At 39.7% G+C, this 21,862-nt stretch overlaps 1 protein-coding gene across 1 annotated transcript in view; it reads right to left on the bottom strand.

Annotated features, from left to right (window-relative positions):
* The window catches only part of nbas (NBAS subunit of NRZ tethering complex), a 181,537-nt gene that overhangs the window by 136,417 nt on the left and 23,258 nt on the right, over positions 1 to 21,862 (bottom strand). Inside the window, exons 13-21 of the mRNA XM_079255987.1 lie at positions 21,516 to 21,579; positions 20,809 to 21,002; positions 18,402 to 18,677; positions 13,299 to 13,424; positions 12,902 to 13,053; positions 12,592 to 12,729; positions 6,520 to 6,598; positions 3,686 to 3,790; positions 3,241 to 3,377 (exon numbers count right to left, since the gene is read on the bottom strand). Of these exons, the coding sequence (XP_079112113.1) occupies positions 3,241 to 3,377; positions 3,686 to 3,790; positions 6,520 to 6,598; positions 12,592 to 12,729; positions 12,902 to 13,053; positions 13,299 to 13,424; positions 18,402 to 18,677; positions 20,809 to 21,002; positions 21,516 to 21,579 (1,271 nt within the window). The remainder of the gene's footprint in view (positions 1 to 3,240; positions 3,378 to 3,685; positions 3,791 to 6,519; positions 6,599 to 12,591; positions 12,730 to 12,901; positions 13,054 to 13,298; positions 13,425 to 18,401; positions 18,678 to 20,808; positions 21,003 to 21,515; positions 21,580 to 21,862) is intronic.

Raw genomic sequence — 21,862 nt, forward strand, 5'->3', positions numbered from 1 at the left:
TTAAAAAAAGGAAAAGGCATGAAGAAGCTGCAGATTTAAAGAGAAAGCGAACACAAGTGCAAATACATCAGAGGACATATCACATTTTTGAACAAAGGCCAATGACTTGCCAGGAATCAAAAAAATGAACCGCACTAACCTACACCTACTCGCCCACCTATAATGGCACCTGATAAATCACCGAAGGCATTTACTGTCTGAAAATAAATATGGCCATAAACTAGAGGAAAACTCAAGAGCTAGCAACATATGGGAAATGGAAACAGCCAAATGGAATATGGGAAAGGAAGAGGAGAAAGCAAAACACAAAATCGCAACAATAAACAAGTCAAAGAACTTGTGAAAAGAGCTCATGCCTCGGTTGTAAATAGCAAGAATTTTTCTATAAACTACGCTGGTGCTGAGCTCTACTTCTTCCTGGTCTCCTTGAGTGTGACAGTTCTGAGGAAGATAAATGAGAAACACACCAGAAAAGCAACAAACATGAAGAATGGCTCTGTAACCTCACGTGCATTAGCTGGAAGGTCTGTGACACGAACATTCACATGCCACAAAGTACATGCATGCATCCTCAAGATGGTAAACAAACGCTATCTTATATTTTCTGGAAGAGGTGCATTTTTTTTTCATGTAATATTCATCTGTGGACAGAAAACATGTAGGATGGATGTATAACTCAAAAAGATACCAGTGGGCTACAAATCATCTACATCTTTGGTGCAGTTACAAACTGAGAGCACTCATACTGCTGCAGTTGGTTTTATTTACTTTAGCAAAACCACAAATTCTGTCCAATCACAAAATGTATGAAAAGCAAGTAAACGCTGGGATGTATGACAGCTTGCAAAAACGGGGAGACTTTTTCTAACACTGGCAGAACAGAGATTGATAAGTCCTAGATAAAGTCAAGCCTTTTCCCTTTGTGTGTGTTTTTTGTTTTTTGTTTTTTTTTAAACTTTCTTCTCCTTGCTCCCTGGTCCTCATTCCTCAATAAAGACAGCCGAGTCGGAGAGTGTGGAGTAAATATTGGCGAGTGTGCTCAGATATCGATAGGAGGAATAAATTATTTTGCGCCCTCACCCCTGATCCACTTCACACCTCGGAGGCAGAGAAGCAGGAGCAAAAAGAAGATCCAAAGAAAACCTGGAGCTCCCGTTTATTTTTCATTTCCACTGGATCAACCCTTTTTTTTTTTAACTACAGCAAAGTTTTCAACAAAATGCAACCACTCTCCGTGCTTCATCAACTCTAGAGGTCCCCGTGCAGACCTGATCGATATAACAGAAGAATACCGCATCTCCGCTCTATTCCAGCGAAGCAAGGCTTTAGTATTATAGAGTGTACGCTCCAAACAGATGGTGTGAGCGAGCTCCGTCTGCTGCAGTGCGAGGGGAAGTGTTGTTGGAGCAGCAGTTGGTGCTCACAAGCTGGGGAAATAGGAAACTGCCCCACAGCGGCAGTGCCATGATGGATGCTCACTGCAGAGCCACAATCGCCTGACCTCCATACAAACTCAGACATGGCTAATAAAAAGGGGCTGCTGAGAAGTGTGTGTGTGTGTGTAGAGGAGGAAACAATGAAACTATTATTCCCATATAGTACAGGTCGTGACTCTAGCTGACTCTGCGCTTTTAAACATGTTTCTTTGGAACACCTACATGTGGCATTTGACTACATTTGACGGGAGCGAATACAGACATTTTAGTGAAATGGCGAAGGGTGAGAAGAAACGTAGCGCGCATAAAGCGTAAAGGTGAACAAAAGTGGAGAAGTGACAGACAGACAGGGCGCATTAGTGCGCCCTGTCTGTCACCTCTATAAGAGGAACAAAGAAGGCGAAGTAAGATTTCTTTCATCAGAAAACACCGTCTTCTTCTCACACGTCCACCCGTAAGCCACCCACCCCCACTCGGCGTTTGCATGTAAATACGTAACTGGCAATTAGCCATCTCTATTAGTGTACGCGTGCAGTGGCAGAAACCTCAAGTCTCTAAGTGTGTGCTTTGAAAGCGGCAGAAGTATTCCTGCTGTGCGAAAGTGTGAAGAAGATGCAAGAGAGACCTTGGGGCGCGAGCACCTGCGAAGGTGTTATTCCACTTTTAGGGCAATTTTAATTTTAAATGTACAATAATGTGAGACTGCTGCATTCCAGAGGTGTAAGTGTGGCTTCCTGTTTTCATAGATGTATGTCTCTAATGAGAACTTTGTGAATTCAGCTCGTTTCAACCTGAACCACTGAATAATAAAATGTGAACGCCAGTTTTGCATCTGCTAATGAATTTTAACCGCTTGTCACTGGGTCACAGCAAAAACGCACACTTAAATATACTGGAGAGGTACATCCAGGTCAACAATATGTAATACTGGTTCATTTTCCACTCTGTCCCCTTAGACTTCAGTGTTGACTTTAGTGGTCAGCTTAAAGGTGTCATTTACAACTATCACGCATGTATGACGGTGAAACAAACCAAAAACAGCCAAAATCCAACTAAATGAAACGTAAAGTGCAGCATTTCTGCAAACTTAACAAGTCCCTCCGTTTTCAGATAAAACCCACCAATTTGAGTCTAACCTTATCCCTCTCTTTTTGGGAGACTTTTTAATTGAAGTGTGTGATTTATTCATTGGAGGAAAAGCTAAAACAGCCCTAAATTCAACAGAGACTTGCAACAGAGACAAGCAAACACTCAGCGCTGTTGGCAATATGACATGAAAAGGAAATTTGAGGCACACAGAGACATGCTGCACACTCTTGTTAAGATCATAATTATGCTAATTTTTTTAACACAGGAAAGTGTTGTGTTGTAGTAATAAGATTTAATATATTGTATATTATGTCCTTAAAAATGAAAAGACTGTTTTATTTAGACTCCTTTCTCCCCCTCTACTCTCTCCCATTACACCTCAGACTCAAGGACAAAGCTGGTGACAATCCTTGAGTTAAAATTCCAGCAACAGCAGTCACACAGATCTGGGACAAAAAGACTAACATGGAGGGTATGGAGAGGATTGTTTTGGATACAGCTGGCATTAGGTGATCTTGTCTTTCAGCAGTATGCTTATTTTATATCCCTTAATTAGATTTATTTCCTTCTGCGATGTACTTGTTAAGTTGCAAATAAACTATCAACATCAAGATTTGCTAAAAAAGCCAGAACATTGTTGTTTTTGCAGTCAGTCTAGTTTTTCCCCGTTTAGTTATTTGCATCTTTATGCTTGTGGGTATTTTGTGCATCTCACCGGGCTTCAGGCAGCAAGACGGTGTACTCGTGGGGAGAGGTGGTTTCTGGAAAGTTGTAAAGGAGAGTGAGCCGATGTTGTAGGAGTTCTGCTCCATGGAAGGTGAAGAGAATATCCAGAGCCTGCACGTTACTCTCCTGCAGGCAAGCAAAGCGTGTGATAAAAATATTCAAACTACTGCTTGTGTGATTCCCTAAGCTAAAATCACTCTTTATGAGGCCAAAGCCCCCAAAAACGAATGATAAAAATACAATCAGACACAGAGCACAACACGTAGATGAAACTGAACTTTTGGTTCAAAAGAGTGGTGCAGGGAGGTCTGATAGAAAGCCAAGTGTATTGTCACATATTCTGTATATTGCGGATATTAAATGTCAACATATGCAACTAAAATGAAGAAATCATTAATGAGAGATTCTGAAAGGAAGGAGAAAGCTAATGTTACCCTGGCGTAGTTTCTTGCTGACAAGACAATATTTTGACTTCGGAACTTCTTGAAGAACTCGGCATCATATTTCTGCTCTGCTTCATGGGGTCCGCCAAGTATCTCCTGGAAAGAAGAGAGGCAAGATAAATTGAGAAAGATGGAACGTGGCACAAAAAGAAGTTTATAAAGGAGACGGCTAGCTTTCTAAAATAAACGTTATCGCTGGAAACTCGAACTTAAAGCTGAGAGAGAGAAAAGGGCCAGAAGATGATGAGCCTGCAAATGAATGCACTAAGACAAAGTCAACAGAGATGCTATTTAACTTTCAAGCTTCCAGCTGTCCTGTCCTTTTAGTTAGAATGATCTGAGGAAGCTGGGAGTGTGTGTGCATATGTCAGGAAGGAACATTTGTTGTTTTGGCCTTTGGCTAGAGGGATTTATCTGTGGGTATAAAATCTGTAGCATCTTCTCCTCCAGAGCTGGTGTGTGCGTGCAACCGCATCCGAGAGCGTGTGAGGATGTGTGTGCCTGATGGATAGCCTTTGAATGGGTCGTATGCAGACAGAGCCAGCCCAAGTCGGGATGATAAAAACCCTAATATCATATTCATAGACAGGCAGAGAAAATGGATTGGGGCAAAAGGAATCTGACGAGTACTGCAGTTACCATGACAATGTCAGAGTAAAGAGAGAGACGTCATTCTGTCTGAGTTGAATATCTAGCAAGGCAAAATCTCATCTTTCCCCTCCTGCATGAAGAAAGTAAGACCCTGTTCATCTGTGATTTACTGTGGATGAAAAGGGTGAGCATGTTAACATTATTCATAGTCAATATGAAATCCACTATTTTATGCATTTAGTTGCAAGTGTCAAAAGTGTCAAGTTCCAATTCAAGCACGAGTCTGTGCTGTACTCAAGTGCTTATATATAAGGTCCATCAATAATGTATAAAAATAATATTTCCTTATGTTGAAAGAGGTGTGATCAGCTTGTCAGCTGGTTACCAGATTTTTAATTCTTCTATGTACTTCTTGAAAATGCATTTCACTGAAATATCTTAAACCTTTTATTTCCTTTTCTTTCTAAAGAGATGACTGAGGTTTAGAGAAAGTATCAGTCAAGGGGAAATGAGAAAAGCTTTTCTGCTTTGAAGAGATTGAATATGAAAACAGAAAAGCATTGGTTTGCCTGTGGGAAAACAACTAAGCAGTAAATAATGTTTTTAATAAAACATAAAAGTTGTTTGTGTGTCACACACACACACACATGCATTAAACTGAAAGACATTAATGAAGCTACAACTTTGTGTTATTTTTAATTGTAACTGATGAAGCTTCTAAGACATTCCTACATATGTGCCTTTAGAAACATAAGTCCCACATATGCAAGATGAACCCTTTGAGAGTGGAACCCCCCACCCCAGTCTGCTTGCTACCGACTGGACCAGTCAATGCAACAGTTTGCATAATGATGATGTAGAGCCATCGCCTTGGTTTCCTTCTGGACTCTTGTTTGAATTTGCAATGAGAATAATATTGTGCATCCACAGTGCAAAGAAAATATATTCTAATCGATTTTTGTTTTTTCTTTATTTTAACACGCAATATATGCAGTTTTAGCCATTTTAATTTAAGCCATCAGGTTGATATTTGGAATAAAACTGCCTACAATCAATCATCATGGGTTTTTTGCTTTTTGTTTGTTTTGTTTTTAAGAAGAGAAGCTGTGTCCGGATCCATTTTTTTTCTTCTTTTTTCTCTTCCCCACAGGTCCTCCCCACTTGTAGCCACAAAACAAAAAAAAAAAAAAAAAAGCCTTTTTCTCTCCCCTCCACTAAGCATAAAATAGCATGCATGAATATGCACATGGACACAAAAATTCTAACACCCAAAACTTCATTTGCACTCATTTTTTGGGATGTTAAGTCTTTTTTTCTGTCCACATTGACATTCATACCCCAGACGACTGATTAAATGGTCAAATGTTGCATTTTTCAAATCATGTCATGTTTTGCTTTGTTTTTTAAACCAGCACTGAAGGCTCTTTCTACATGGTTTTGGCGCTAAATGGAAGAATTATCTCAAATCATGTGTATCGGCAGCCGGGATTCAACATTGTGCAGTTTGAACTTCCAAAACTTTTTGTTTGCATTCCTCTGAAACGATTACTTTGACACTGAATCACATAGGAAAAAGTGAGCTGATTAGCCCAGCAGTTATTCCAACATCTTCAATGTTGCAAATGTTGAAGTGCACTCTTGACTTCCTTGTGAAGTGCCAAGCAGCACCGCTAAAACAGGACTTGATTTCCTCCAGAAATTCATGTGCCGAGTAAATTGCTGTGCAAATCAGAGTGCCACACGGCAGTTTCATCCGCAGCAGCCATTATGTGGCTCCATCTTTTCAATTTGACTAGTTCTGTACTTTGGTCTGCACGGTGTTGTGCTTGATCAGAACCCTTCATCTTCTGGCTGTTTGATTGCAGGTAGTGAATGTGTCAACAAGACGTGTTGTTTTAAGCAGAAAAGCTGTTGGGACAGAAATACAGATGAACTCAATCACTGTTTCATCCTGGACACCTGATTATCCCATCAGCCTGTTATGATTTTGTTCATGCATAAATTAAATTTTTACAGCCACCGTGGAGAGTGAAGACCTCATAGACCCCTGGTGATCTTATTTAGGAAGGGGCCCCAGACTGGGAACCAGTGCATTAATAGATTAAATGATAAGCAAGGTGGTTGTTTAATGCAGTCCTGATTAAATCTGCTCACTAATTTAAACAGCTAGCAATGTCTTGATCTAATTTAGGAACTTTGTTGAGGTTTTCTGAGTCATGAGGGATTGTTTATACCTCATATGTTGCCAGCCGGTCCAGGTAGGAAAGCAGTTTCAGTCGGCTCCGACACAGTTCTTTCTGCTCCAGAGTGAGCCTAAAGACACAAACACAGCACAAACACTTCAGCATGGTTAAGATGCAACATCTTATCCAAAAACAAGACATTACTGAAGTTAAACATATTCAAATCAATTGTCTAGCTTTGTCTTTCAGCTGCACAAACACAGCCTTATACCACTAAATAGAGCTTATACAGTATTCCCACAGAGACCTATTGTATTGATGACTACAACGCAGCAATGTGCCACTAAACCAAATTATTTTCTAAAAAGGCAACAAATCAACTTCTTAGGACCACAAAAACCGTACAGTTATGTATAGGATGCTAGCTGTCAGTGAGGTGAGTGATTGTCCTGAAAGAATCAAATCAATTTTCAGTGTGATCCAATCACGACTGCAAATAAAGTGGATGACCATCAACACCAAGGATTTACCTACAAATCACTCAAGGTTTGCCCCTGAGAAAGAAACCACAAGGCAGAAAACTACTGCATGTGGTCAGGTCCGCCCCTTCAGGACACACAAGATGCAGCATTTTCCACCATATGCTTCTAAGTTTAATTCCCAACCTGACCGGGTTAAGCAGTGTCCGCACTTTATAGAAAAAAATGTTAGGGATCAACAGCAGCGTGACCACAGGGGAACTGACCTCTCCTCCACCGTTTTAATCCTTAATCCCTCATTACGGCGGGTGCTATCAGGTATTATCACGGCTCCTCTACACACACTAACAAAGATTAACACCGACTCAAAACACATTCTGGCACATCAAAGATTGGTGGCTTAGTGCTCACACTCATTGTAATTACTTTGCTCCATTTCCTCAGAGCGATGTAAGAAAACTGGAGACGAAGCAAAAAAAAAAAAGGGCTGGAGAGAGGGACGGATGAGATGGGGTGTTGTCCTTCATGAAATTTCACACAGTTGCTGGTTTAAAACTTAGAAGAAAAACTAAATTGAAAGAGAAAGTCTGATCAGAGCACAGTACAATATATGTTGCATAGGAGTAGGAGAAAAAAAATTGATTCAAGTAATAATCTGGATTTTCTTTTTTTTTTTTTAATTTTTAAGATTATTTTTTTTCTTCAATTTCACGTTTCTATGTTTAGATGCCAAATGGAGAATAAGTTACCACTTTTCTCCAGCAAAGGGCAAAATATTTCTCTTCGACAATGTCGTAACATGGCGTCATATCTGGGGTGGAAAACAATTCCAACAAAAGACGGAGAAAAATGTGCAGAGATAAATTTCCACCATCCCATTTTAAGGTAAAAGTGTGGATACATTTTGGATTTTTTTGCTTTGAAGGGAAAAGCGAATCTGGACATGTTGAAAGCTATTTGTAGACTCTGTAATGCACATCGCATACTGCGATAACACGACTAACGTTACTGCCCACCTAGCAAGATGTTATCCTGAGGTAAATGCAGAGCTAACAGCTAAAAAGCAGCAGAAGGCCAACAGACACTCAAGTTTTTGAAAAAAAAAAAAAAAAAAGAGTATAAGTTCAAATATTGCTGCTGAATAAATCTTTAAAACTGACACACAGTTTATTTTCTTATTTGGGAAATCTGGCTCATTATATAGTCTGTAAACTTGGTTATCATGCAACTTTTTTCCACATGGTCTGGTGTTCAAAAAAGCAAACTAAAATCAGCAATACTTGGGATTTACAATTTAAATCATCTCGGCACCCAAAATAATCAAATCGAAAGAAAAGCATATCGCCCAAGCTATAATGTTGGATGAATCCATTTATACATAATTCTCAGTTAACTAATGTCCAGCTCTCATTTTGGAACTGTATACTGTAAATGGCCATCATATCAGTACAGATAAGCCTTAATCTTCACAAAACCATATCACTTGCTAATCCTAATGCATATTTCAACTAAGATTTAGAATGAACAGTATAAGCTGCAATTCACCATTTCACATGCAAAAACCCTATTAAACCATAAGGTTTAAGGAGAGCTGTAGCATTAAAACTTCATATGATTTCCCGAATTACCCTTATTATAAAACAGAGCAGCAAAGGGAAGGTTTGCAGAGAGAGAGATAGTATGAATATAACTTTGACCAATCTGACTGAAAGCTTTGATTCTGGAGGATTAAAAGGTAATGTGCACACCTTAAAGTGTTTCACACTGTCGCACATGATTGCCGCTAAATGCAAAGGGACTGGAACTCAGCCGCTTCAAGAAGTGTCCGCATGTATGTTTTGAAAACAGTTCAGCTAATGTCTTCACATGCATCCAGATCCAACATCAAAACACTAACACTAACACACACACACACACACACACACACACACACACACACACACACACACACACACACACACACACACACACACACACACACACACACACACACACACACACACACACTAGTCCAGTGATGTGGCAAAAGAGGAAATTAGACTTCTGACTGAGGTCTGTATGTGATCTGATAAGTAAGTAAACACCTTGCAGCAGACGATGCTCTTTCATTGTCACAGTCCTTTGCACTGATCTAGCCCTGTCTTTCTCTCACATACACAACAAAAAACCGATACACACCCCCACTGCAATATTGTTCATCTTGTAAGCATGAAGTGAAGCCCTTGTATGAGTCTTATAAAATTTATTTTGCAAACATACTGATTAAAAAGATTCAAAAGAAAATAATTGTTTACCTGATGGTGAGCCAACATATGCAAGCATGACAGGATGGTGAGATTAAACAAAAGAAAAAAAAAAGGAAGAGGCTGATAAAGTATAAAAGAGCTGTCATATGAAGTAAAAGAACACCACCGCCAACATCGTCACTTTATTGGTTTACTGGGATTTTATTAAAAAGGAAAGCGTGTGTATGCCAAGAACAAAACACACATTTTTTAGCCTCTAATATAGATGGATATTATGAATGTTTTTAAATCCATTTAATTTTTTCAGATTCTGTTTTTTCCCCCCTAATTCAATGTTTGGAAAACATAGATGTGTCAGCATCTTTCATATTTCCTCCAGAACTGTGTCAGGATCTTCTCTTTAGACAGCTGGAGATTCAGAAGTGTGTGAATAGAGGTATTTGTTTAAAATCTGTCAGAGTAGGAATGCTTCTACATCTCATTTACACACCAGATTATAGGTCCTAAATGTTGACTTTTAAATCTAAAAAGGCTAAAGATGACTGCTGTATTTGTACTTTTAGAAACAAATTCAATGCATCAAGATGTAAAACAGGATTTTAACAAACCTTTGTCTGTTGTTGGTTCCGACAACAGCTCACAGTCCCAACAACGAACTCCAATACAACTAACTCATTTTATCACCAGCACAAGAATCAGGATAAAGAACACAGAATAAAGAATAGAGTCAATGGGCAAAAGCTGCAAAAGCTGCATCAAGTGGTGGCGAAAGAGCTCATAATAAGGCCTTTCCCCGTGAAACGTCATACGGCCATAGTTCCTGCAGATGGAAGGAGATCACTGCTGCTGTCGCCAAGCACATCTGACACATAACTAATTACTGACACAAAATTACACAAATGATTTTTTATTGTTATGTATATTGTCACGGGGATATAAAATGAGCTATATTGTGTTATGAGATTTTGGTCATATCGCCCAGCCCTAGTTCCTTTCATTAAATGCAGGCCCAGTGAAATCACTAAATGTTAATGGGGAAATTTCCTTCACAAACAAAAGCTTCTCTGCCTGTTTTAACATTTCCCAAAAAGCTAAATATCCTATTTACCCCTTTCTTGTTAACTTCAGTTCTTCTTCACTTGAGCAGGGAGGCTTAAAAATCAAGATGAGCTTCACAACAAGCACACACGACATTTCCTCATTGTTTTAACACAAAAACTGAGAGTAACTTTATTTTATTTCTTGTCTTGTGATAAAAGAGTCTTGTGATAAAAGATGCACTTTGTCAGGAGTTAAATACAGTCCCAGCATACACACAGGAGCAGCACACACACAAGAAAACCACACACGCGGGCACACGCCCCAACACACTCCGAGCAGATGTGATCGATACCAAGCCATTTCTGTAATGGTGCTGTAGTTAAAAAGAAATTAAGAAAATTATTATCTGTCTCAAGCTTACGCTGCAGGTCCCAGGGCAACATGGTTAAATCCATTAGAGGGGGCACACATGCACACACAAACACGTTTTGGGGAAGCTTCCTGGCAGACAACATGACTCAAAAGCAGAAAAGAAAAAGAAAAAAAAAAGCAAATTTACAGAAGTTAATTCACTGACGATTTAATCCAAAATCTTTTTCTTTTTATATTCTATATATATTTTTTTTAATCTGTGTTCTCGTCTTCTATTTTTGCTATATCCACACTGGACTTCAGGTCTACAATAAAGCTGTTTTATTGCACAACCACACAGTCAAAGGGACAAAATCTAAACAGGATCTGAAGGGCAGCCATTGGAAAAGCTTTATGCTTGTCCTCATTCAAATGCCGACTGGAGGCTCACTCATTACTATAAGTACCTGATGTGAGAAGAACAATAAAGACTGCCCAATCCAGCGGCTCAAGATTGAAAAACATGAATGCAGGCTGTATGGATTTGCATTTTAAATGTGCATCCTTCATTCCAGTTTACACAGATTTCCCTGTGTTTACATTTGGTTACTTGAACAGGTATGTTTAATATGTACGAAATCACATTTACAGTGCCTCATGATACATGGATATGTGGATTTGCATGCGTGTATGAGAGGTGATTAGTGATCACTAAAGGGTTTTTCATTAGTCTTTCCCTGGGCACTTGACAACAAAGGCATAAATTACCTCCAGCAGATTACCCACTAATCTCCACCAGAGCTTTTTCTCTGTCTTTCTCTCGCCAATCCTTATTAACATCCTTGGCTTTATGATCTCCCTCTCTGGTGTGCCACCTAATCAAACTATCAGTGTTAAATTTGGCAGCCCTTCTCTCCCATCCCCCCAGGTTTCCGTGTGTATACCTTTAACACTTTCACTGCCATCACTACTGTTCATTGCATTACGGGAAACCACAACTAATAATGACGCAATCTAATGCTTTACAACACCTGGCAACAGCCTTCCAACGCAGCTTCTCACACTAGATGGTATCAAGTTTCCCTTGGTGGGATTTTTTTTCAACCACTCAACAAGTGCTTCTCCTTTGCCTTTCAAGTCAAGTGAATAATTCCACAAACAACCATCCATAGCTGAGTGAAAAGGGGTAACAAACTGTAAGATAATTACATAAACAGTAGCTTTAGTAAGTCACTAAAATAACCCAAATGGGTCAGCTTACCACTGAGAAGAGATCAAGCAGCTAAGTATTGGGTTTACTTTCAACTTGCTAAACGCATCTGACTATCAAGTTTTACTTTGACTAAAGGCTGCAGCAAAACAAATTCAATAGACTTTGAGCTATTATATTATTCTGACATACACACTATACACATTGACATACACACTGTATATACTTTTGAAAAAAAAGTTCAAGATGACTTGAATAGCTCCATTTGCAAAGAAGTTTTTAAAAAAAATTTTAAAAAAAAAGACCGTTTTTGGTGACTAGCAGGCCAAGTGCGAGCACAAAATAATTAAATCAGACCTCATTTAGTGTCTCCCAGGGAGGAAGTTTTAAATTACAACCAACACGGACTGCTGAAAACAAAAATCCACTTTAAATCTGCCATTAGTTGATAAATTATGGGAAATTCTTGAACTTTGAGTATGCAACCTGGCAGATTCAGCTCAAAAAGATCCACATCGTCCGCAGACAGAAATGGGTGGCTTCACTCTCACACAATAATTCTAATTTTCACATAAACCTGCACAAACAAAAAGAAAAATCATTGCTTTTCTGACAATAGATCCCTCTCAGTCCTACACATTAAAACTTCAATTTGCCACACTTGACATCACACCATGTGCATGCCGCAATGTCAGTTCCTAACGATAAACATTGCAGTCCGATCCAACATTTTCTCTTCAGCTGTTGTCTGATTGAATGACAGGTCTGACGAAGTCACAGTCTTTTGGCTGTGTACCTGCTGAAGTCAACTTTGGCCAGCAGCTCTCGTCTCTTCCTGTTTTCATTCTCCCTCTTCCTCTCCAGCTCCTCATCATGTGACAGGATGTCTTCATAAGGAAGGTCATCAAGGTCCACGTCCCCTGGCATGATAAACCTGAGAGATGGAAATGAAAACAACAAGCAGGCATAGATGCAGTAATTAAATGAGACAGGCATAATAGGCATCTTCTCTGGAAACTGGAAAAAAAAAAAAAGAAAAAAAAAGAAAAGGTTTTTACTGAAAGATTTATGTGTGATAAACCTTGGTGTCTTTTAATATGACCTACCTGCCACCATCTTCCCTGTTTCCTATGGCTATGAGGGCTTCAAGGTCTGTTCCCTTCAGGCCGTACTGCAGCAGCTCTTTGGCTGCATCAACATTCTCCGGAACGCGTTCAACACACTCGTGCAAAACCCATGAGCGCTTGCGTATCTTGCTCTGGGCAGTCGAAGGAAAGGAGTGAATTCAGAAATGAGAAATAGATTTAGGAGGGGGCGGCATGAAAACACACGACAAACTGGCATAAAAATTAGGTGTGAAACGGAGCAAGTTGGTTTATTCCTGTACCTTAGCTTTTTTTTTTTTTTTGCAACTCGGTCATCCACATCAACTCCATATTTCTGAACAGATGTCTCGCACACTGTGATAAACAACCACATACTCAATATGAATCCACTTCTTACCAGATAATCTTGTATTGAGGCAATGCTGACTGTACTCTTCCTCCACTGTCTCTGATAGACAAGGTCAGAATCCAGATTATACGCCTGGGCGAGAGACAGGGCTTCACCATATTCCTCGTTGTCAATCTGTGAGGTAAAAAGGCATATATGCACATAAACATTAGCTGGACACGATCAATACGTTTGCCTTTTTCTCTGCATTATGAAACAAGACGGCACTGAAAGAAATTCAGAACAAGCAGAGATGAAGAGTCACACCATCCAACTGGAAGGAGCCAGACAAGCATTTGTAAAATGAAAGGAGCAAAATGATGACAAGCTTTTGCAAGAATTTAATTAACATCAAACTAAGAAGTGCTTTTTGGTTCTGATGTCAGACCTACTAAAGGGTACAAAGAAAAGAGAAACAAAACAACTCATTTTGGATTCCGTTATGCAATTTATGTTTTGTTTTTTTTTTGTTTGTTTTTTTAAAATTCAATCACCGTCCCGAGGTTGTACGACTAATTCGCATGTCATGCACCATGCATTGAACTGAATAAATAAAAATGCACTGAACTGATTTAGACCACATTCTGACAAGAATAAAATTACTATCCATAGCCCTAAAACAAGGCCGAAGTTTTGAATTGTCTCAAGCTACGGCACCGTTGAAGTCCTGAGTGTAAACCAGGAATGCTCAGTGACTCAACAGGAACATTTCAGTCTGAACAGAGATGTACGATGTGGCCCAACATGAATTCAGGCAACAATATAGTATTTTCAAAGGTGGAAAAGATGTAAAATCATGTGTGGAATCATGTGTGCCATACCCCAGAGTATCGGTGCAGTCCTGATAAAATAACAGCAACCAGTTGCAAAAGCAGCTGTCCGTCCACACAACAATTGCTTTAAGTTGCATACCTGCCCACTAACTTGCATGTTCATAAATGGCTTGCTGATTTATTTTTTTAATGTAGTAATATTTCTTCGCCATATGCAACATGACAGCTTGGCATCCTAGCAACCAGAGCACCATTGTCAACTGCAAAACAACGTTTCCACAATAATCTATGACAAGACTATAACACCTTCTTACCTGCTTAGTCCAATTAAGGGTCGCAGGAAAGCTTGTGCCTATCCCAGCAGTCTCTGGGCAAAAGGCATGTTACACCCTGGACAGGTTCCCACTCCATCGCAGGGCCAAACAACCACTCAAGCTCACTCCAATGGGCAATTTAGAGTCACCAATTAACCTAACGTGCATGTCTTTGGAGGGTGGGATGAAGCCGGAGAGAACCCACTCATACACAGGAGGAACATGCAAACTCCAAACAGAAAAGCCACTGTTAAAGCCTCGCCCCAGCCGAGGATCGAACCAGCGACCTTCTTGTTGTGAGGGAACCACTATTCCACCCAAAGGCGCATAGTGGTGAGTACAGTTGGCACAGACCCAATTTGTATATCATGCTGCAATAAATTCACTTCATTACTCCAAAGCAGTCCTTTGTTTAATGTCTTTAACCACAACAAGGAAATCAGAACCCGTAATTACCATCATAATGAAAAAGCTAACTTTTGTTAAGAGCAGCTAAAGCAACAGCTACAAAAGCTTTAACAAAATGCTGACAGTGAAAACTAGTATAAATGTGGTCTATATGTGATGCTTCCTCTGAGCAGTCTGCAGTTTAAAGAACTCAGTCCAAACCAACAATCCTAATTTCTGTGTTAAATTATACCTGAAGAGGGAAGGGTACTCTAATCTGTCCACAGTCAAACTAAAGTAATGTTAATGACAGAAGAAAATTTGTCAGTCAAGTATTTTTCTGTCAGCTTGGTGTAAAGAAGTACACAGCTCATCACATGAGCTTCAAACAGACCATGAATTACATGCCTTCTTCTGTGATAACATTCTTCACAGGGTTATTGGGTGTAATTTGAGCCCAAATTTATATTTGGATGGTCGTGCCAAATTTACTGATCTCAAAAGAGGAACAGCTCATGGAAAAGTGGGGCGGAGTGGAGTCGAGAGGCTCATTCCAGCACCTAAAACTGGCAGCCATAAACAGAGGTATGAATTCATAGTTCATAAGGGTGCTGTGGTTTGCCATCCCTGCGGTACTGTGACCAAAGAAAGTGTGACAACTTGTAAAAAAAAAAAAATGGAATGTGTGTCCCCTCTAAGTTGTAAATCAAACCAACTGGCTGTAAAAATGGCTGTAACATAACTCCCTCATACATCTCGTATTAAGGATTTCATCTTTGCACATTTATTTTTTCCCCATTGTCCTTGCCATCATCCATATGATATTGACCTGATTTAAAGATTTTAATCATTCCGCTGCCTCACAAAACAATTTAATAAAAAAATAAAAAAAATAAATATCACAGCACATCATTTTATGCAGACCCACTCAATGTGTGTGTCAATACATATATGTGAGCTCAATGGCCGACAGACACATCAAGTATCCTTTCCTGTCTGTGTGTAGGAGTACAAAGCAACGCATTAACCAGACTGGAGTTCGTAGAGGCCAATAAGAACCACATATAGTTAAACCTCATGTAGGAGGACATAAAAAAAAAGAAGGAAAGGGAAAAAAAAACTTCCTCCTGTCACTAGATCCAGCTAATAACAGTTGTTAAAAGCCTTGCCAGTGCGCTGCTCATGCAGCCAGGGTTCTGCCACCAAGTACATCATCAAAATCTCTAACACATAAGGAGGCTGACTGGAGGAAATAACCTGAATCCACCTGTTCTGGTCTGTTCACAGTCCATTTAACTTCTAAATCTGACAGAGGTGAGCCCCAGAGACGAGATCAGTTCGCTCAGGTAGCCGTGATTCATGCAGTTACAGAACTGCCAAACTGCATAAAAACTGTAGAAAGGATGACAAAAATCAATGCGCAGACACATTCAAATCCACACGCATACAATAAAGAAGTCCCCTTCCCACCTCCACGTGTGGTACACATGAAAAGGAAAAAATAAAACAATTCCAGCAGATGAGCAGCATCAGCAGCTGAGGAAGTGCCTCCAGTAGCAAGTGTTAGAAAGAGATAATAATGATGTATTACTTTGTAACTCTCCACTGTTAGGATTGATGGTGATGACTAATGGCATCTAATGACGGTGACAATGATGAAGAAGGCGGTGGATGACAGGTCATAAAAATGACTGATGAACGAGGCTAAATCTCGGAACCATAGAGAGCAGATACCACTCTCGCTGTGCTATGTGATAGAGCATGTTGTTGTCTTTTGCTGCACTTTGTAGCAGGCAGCACCAACAACCATATTTCTATACAACAATTAGCATTTCAGAAGATCTCGTGGGACTGAAAAATTGCCTTAAAGCAGACTGAGCATCTTGCTTGGTTTTCGGATCTCCTCAACAGCAATCTGGAGCAAAACAATAGCACACCACTGAGCTGAGAAAGGATTTATTTTGTTGGGAACACAGTTTGCTAATCAGGCCGTTACAATTCATTCACCAACCAAACAGATGCAAGTGACCACCGTCAACTGCTGCTTAATAAAGTGCCCAAAAAAAAGAAGTGACAAACTGCAGCGTAAATGTGATATCGTCCATAGAAGACAGCTGTTCTTTTAACCAACTACTGGCATTACAGCGAGGCACGTGATTCATGTTTACATTTTAAAATGATAAAGGCTGCTCATAAGGGATGGCATAATTGGAATGGGAGTATCTTTGAAATATTAAATAAGCAATATCCATTTCTTTGCCGAAATGAATTTATTACACCGAGTGAGGCTAAACTGCACACGAGTGCTGAAATGGTTGTTTGGATTCCAAAAACATTGAAATCCAAACATGAAGGCATTCCAGCATGAACACTGATGGTAGTTTTGTACACAACCTAAAACACATGAGCATGTTTCATCTGTGTGCTGCAATGAATAAGTAAACAGTAACAGAAGCGCCTCAGTTGTGCTACCTCATACGGAAAAGTGAGTTTAACTACAGGCAGTATTGTCAAATCAGGTCATATTTGTCCACAAGCATGCAGCACGATTATGTCATGAAACAAGACCTACTTGCACAGAACGTGACAACCCAACAAACAATCTGTGTTGATAAATGTTAACACCTAATTCAACATGATGTTAAGCAGATTTAAGGATTACCATGATTACCGTGTTATTACATCAAAATGCTACTAATGAAACAGAAAATTAAGCCAACAAAATATGAAGAAAGTTATTTATTTTGACCTGAGACACAGTCCCAGTTCATGACTTGCATGCCATGGTTTCTCACAGTAAAGAATCATGATAAGATACCAGCTAGAGCCAGAAAGCAAAGCACAGATTAGACATTTGAAGGGCATAAAATGGAAACAGCCAGTCAGAACGTCCGTTCACTCATTTCCTACTCCACCAGCTGACACACACATATGAACAAACTTGTCACAACTACTTATTATCTGCAACTATTTCTCATATACATTTATATTACAATAATTACTGTAAAATCCTTCATTCAAAAATCCAAACTTGACCCTCATGATGGCACAAGATAAAGTAAGACTCACAGAAGAAAGGTTACTAAATCATCCGTTCCCAGATTTAATGGACTAAACTTTTATGGGATTCAGCACTTTTTAATGTAATTATTATTAAAACATAACATGATCATAAATATCAAGACTTGTTAGGAATTCCTTGGAAATTCAAAGAACAAATACTAAAGAAGTCATCCGCATCATTCTTATTAAGTCTAGCTCTAACTTTGCCTCTTCCAGCCTAAAGGAAGGATAACCTTAGTGGAGGGCACTATGGGAGCTTTTATTTTAATAACACAGATATTGCTACATGCACATTAGCATCAAGCACAGCTTTCATGCTCCATAGGATTTGATCATTACTAATGCAGATTAGTTTAAAAAATATTCTAGGTAAAAGCTGTGGAGCTCCAGTTGCTGGCGAGATTCAGTCATGATGACGACCCTGATGCTACAGCTGCTTCATTCTATTTGGGAAAGAAAGGTTTTACAGCATTTTTCCCCCACTGTCAGTTTGAGACATGAGGAAGTGATTAAACTTCCAAACATAAAATAATGGGTGCACTATATGTGCAGTTTTTCCTGTATTAGCCACCAACCTTCCTCTGGTAGAGCTCCTCCGGCGTGGTTGACCTCAGACTGACCAGATGGTAGTTCTTTATAACTGTGCGAGGGCGCTTTCGCGGTGGAGCAAACCGTTCCATCTCCGTCACATAATACAGGCCCTGCTTGATGTAACCAAAGTAGCGGGCTTTAGCAGAGGACTCTTCATCTGAGTCAGAGTCCCCGCCGTCGTCTCCCTCCTCATCGTCGCTGGCCCCACCATCGAGGTTGCTTTCCAGGCGCACACGCTTATGGGCCAGCCTCTCTTCACACTGGTAAAAAAAAAAAAAAAAGAGAAAACAAACCAAGAGAAAAGACTGAATGGCTGGAAGCACTTCTAATGATGGTAGAAAAGAGGACTAATAAAATTAATTTGATTAAAACTGCAAACATATCAGTTAAAAGGGATCTAAAAGCTACAGTTGTCCTTATACATAAAGTACATCTGTCTCACTGGCTGAATTCACAAGAGGATTTATTGCAATTGCCCATAATGACTTTCTGAGGGAGCATATGGACATTTATATGCCAACATTAAATGACAGATGATAGATGAAGCATATAACATTGTGCAGCACATTTTAAATCCAAGTTGGTAAACACACTAAATTTAACACCCTCTTGCCTACTCAGCAGGCTGTCTGAGCAGAAATCAGCAGCAAGGTCAAGCTGCTCGATGCAAACCCAAATTCAGGCCGTCTTCGGTACTTCCTCTCAATTTGTCATGATCTGCTTGCCTCAGATGGGGGTTAATTATTTGCACATTTTAATGCATACACCGCAGCATTTTTCTCTGTGATGTCCTGTGGGGGTTAGCTCAGAATTAAAAAGAAAAAGGAATGCTGAAGGGTTGAGCACCTGTGAATCATTAGTGTTCCCATATCACCATCTGCACATACAGTCAGATAATTCCACATTTGTGAAAACACACAATGCCTTCAGATGTAGACTGATATTCACAACCCTATCAACATAAAGACATTGCTGTAGATAATAATAAATTGCAAACATATACCTTTTATATGCCAGCATATTTCTCTTGAACTGGCCTCCCTTCACTAGCTCTCAGTTAATTTTAGAGTCCAATTTAGGATTTTAATTGTTTTTTGATGTTTGCATTCGATGGCCCTGCTTATCTAATTTAGCTTCTGCAGCCCTATGCTCCATCGAGAGCCTTAAGGTCTGCAGATCAGCTCCTGTTGGCATTGCCTAAAACCAGGCTCAAACCTAGAAGAGATAAAGCCTGTTCAGAGGCTTCAGTCCCTTAAACTGTGGAACAGCGTTTGTGGGAGCCATATTATAAGTCATGAATGTCTGCGAATATGCTGATGTGTGCAGGCTTGATTGGCACTTGGGTGGAGGGTGTGTCACTTTGGGTGTGAACGCACACATTACAAATAGTTGCACTCACCTTAGCGCATCGTTTGGCTGTAAGGATGCAGAAGTGGGGTGAGCTCGGGAGTAAACTTTTTGTTGACCACAATTAGATGTTTTTGCTCTGCGTATTGTTTGTTCATTGTAATTTATTTAAAGTAACTATAAAAATAAACAAACGCAATAAGGAGAACATACATCTTAGTGCGCGTCATCAATATCTCCCGTGTTCAGCCTGCAGCGGCTGAAGTAGATAATGGCGTTGGACAGTTAGCCGCAACAGCGTTCCTCTCTCTGTTAGGGCCTCACACTCCCAGGATCAGTTTAAGTCCATGTTTCTTTATTTATTGTTACTTCTCTTCCTTGCTTTAATGTTTTAATTCTAAATTGTACTCTTTTTTTTTTCTTCTAATGTTTTGTTTTCTCCATAAAGCACTTTGAATCACCCTGTTGTTGAAATTGCTGTAGAAATAAACTTGCCTTGCCAGTCTGAAAACCCATTACTTGTCCCTGGCATTTAAAACCTAAAAAATCTAAAACAGGATATCCTTGTTGTTTCTCTTTACATATTTACAGATTTTTATTTGTGTTATTGTGTTTTAAATGTGGACCTGATGTCCCCAAAGTACTTTCTCTCATGGACTATACAAAGATTGTACTTATTGATATTTTTAGTATTTGTACTTTTAATTTGATTTATATTCTGTTCAGCACTTTGGTCAACGGAGGTTGTTGTAAATGTGTTGTACAAATAAACTTTGAATTTATCTGAGTTGAATACGATATAAAAGAGCAGCTTGTGTCATAAAACAGTGTGAGCAACTGTGACTTTCATTTATTTAGTCATCATTCTGTGAGCAGTCCACAAAGTAGCTGCTTGGAAAGGTTCCAGAGACTGAGCAACCTTTCTCTAGTCTACAACATAAACTATAAAAGCATAAAAAAAAGACTCTTTAACCTATGAGCAATATTTCAGATGCTTGCTTAAGTCCTACAATTCAAACTGTACTCCACTGTCATGTCTTTTACCTCCAGGCTGAGGAAGCCCCCGTCGTGTGCAGCTGTGACTCGAGGCGAAGGCTCAAACCATTCACAGGATTTCCCCAGAAGGTTACGCAACGTCCTGACGGATGAGACGGTGACCGAACCGGAGCAGCGAGCCAGAATCAGCACACTGTCACTCCACCAGCTCACATCCACCAGTGGATAGTACTGCTCCTTATCTGGGACAGGTATTGCAAGACATAAAGATAGTGTCAAAAGTATGGTAGGTTGTTTTGTTTTTTTGTATGACATGCTTTGTGCACTTAGTAGCCCTAACTTTTTCGGATGCTAATCTCTTATCCAAATTAGGTTTTATAAAGTTACTTTCCTCCCTTCAAGACATATTTCTACAACTAGGCATGTGGCTTTACTTGTCATGCATGACAGGAGAACATATACATGGATTATTGCTTCCACAAACTGTCAAAACTGTCATCACCACTGGCCCAAAACTGTCAAAAAAAAAAGATTAAAAACAACTACACAAGAAGAAAAATACACACATCCAAAGGAGTGGATACAGGGAGTAGAGGGTTGGGGGGGTATTTGCTAGCCTTGGCATTGGTTTGTAAGTCTATAAAACTGTGTAATTCAGTGAATCAGACATGTCAAAGATCATTAAATTGTATCCAAAGTGCAATGCCATGTCAGCAACAAAGTATGCTTTTTTTCCGCCCTTTAGGCCAAAATACCTTTTATTTTCTTCCTTCTCTCCAATGATGTTTTCCACTCCGGGTTGATCTCCTCAAATCCTGGCTGGAGGGAGGACCAAAAGATGGAGGCACCAAAGGGAGGAAGGAAAAGAAGAAGTAAGGGAAAGAAATTAATCTGCTAACCCTGTTTACACTTCTAGCACACACACAAGCTTTGCCAGCGGTGAAGCAGAACATGCACACACGCTGCATTAATCGGCCAAACGTTCTGTGAATGTAAGTTCTCCATAAGCCACCTCGCTTGTTGTGGGATGATCACAAATGTGCACAAACACACAAAAACTGCAATCCCACTCTCTAAGCACACTAACACTCTGACTCAGGCC

Source organism: Telmatherina bonti (genome assembly GCF_933228915.1).
Source record: "Telmatherina bonti genome assembly, chromosome: 16".
Taxonomy (NCBI): domain Eukaryota; kingdom Metazoa; phylum Chordata; class Actinopteri; order Atheriniformes; family Telmatherinidae; genus Telmatherina; species Telmatherina bonti.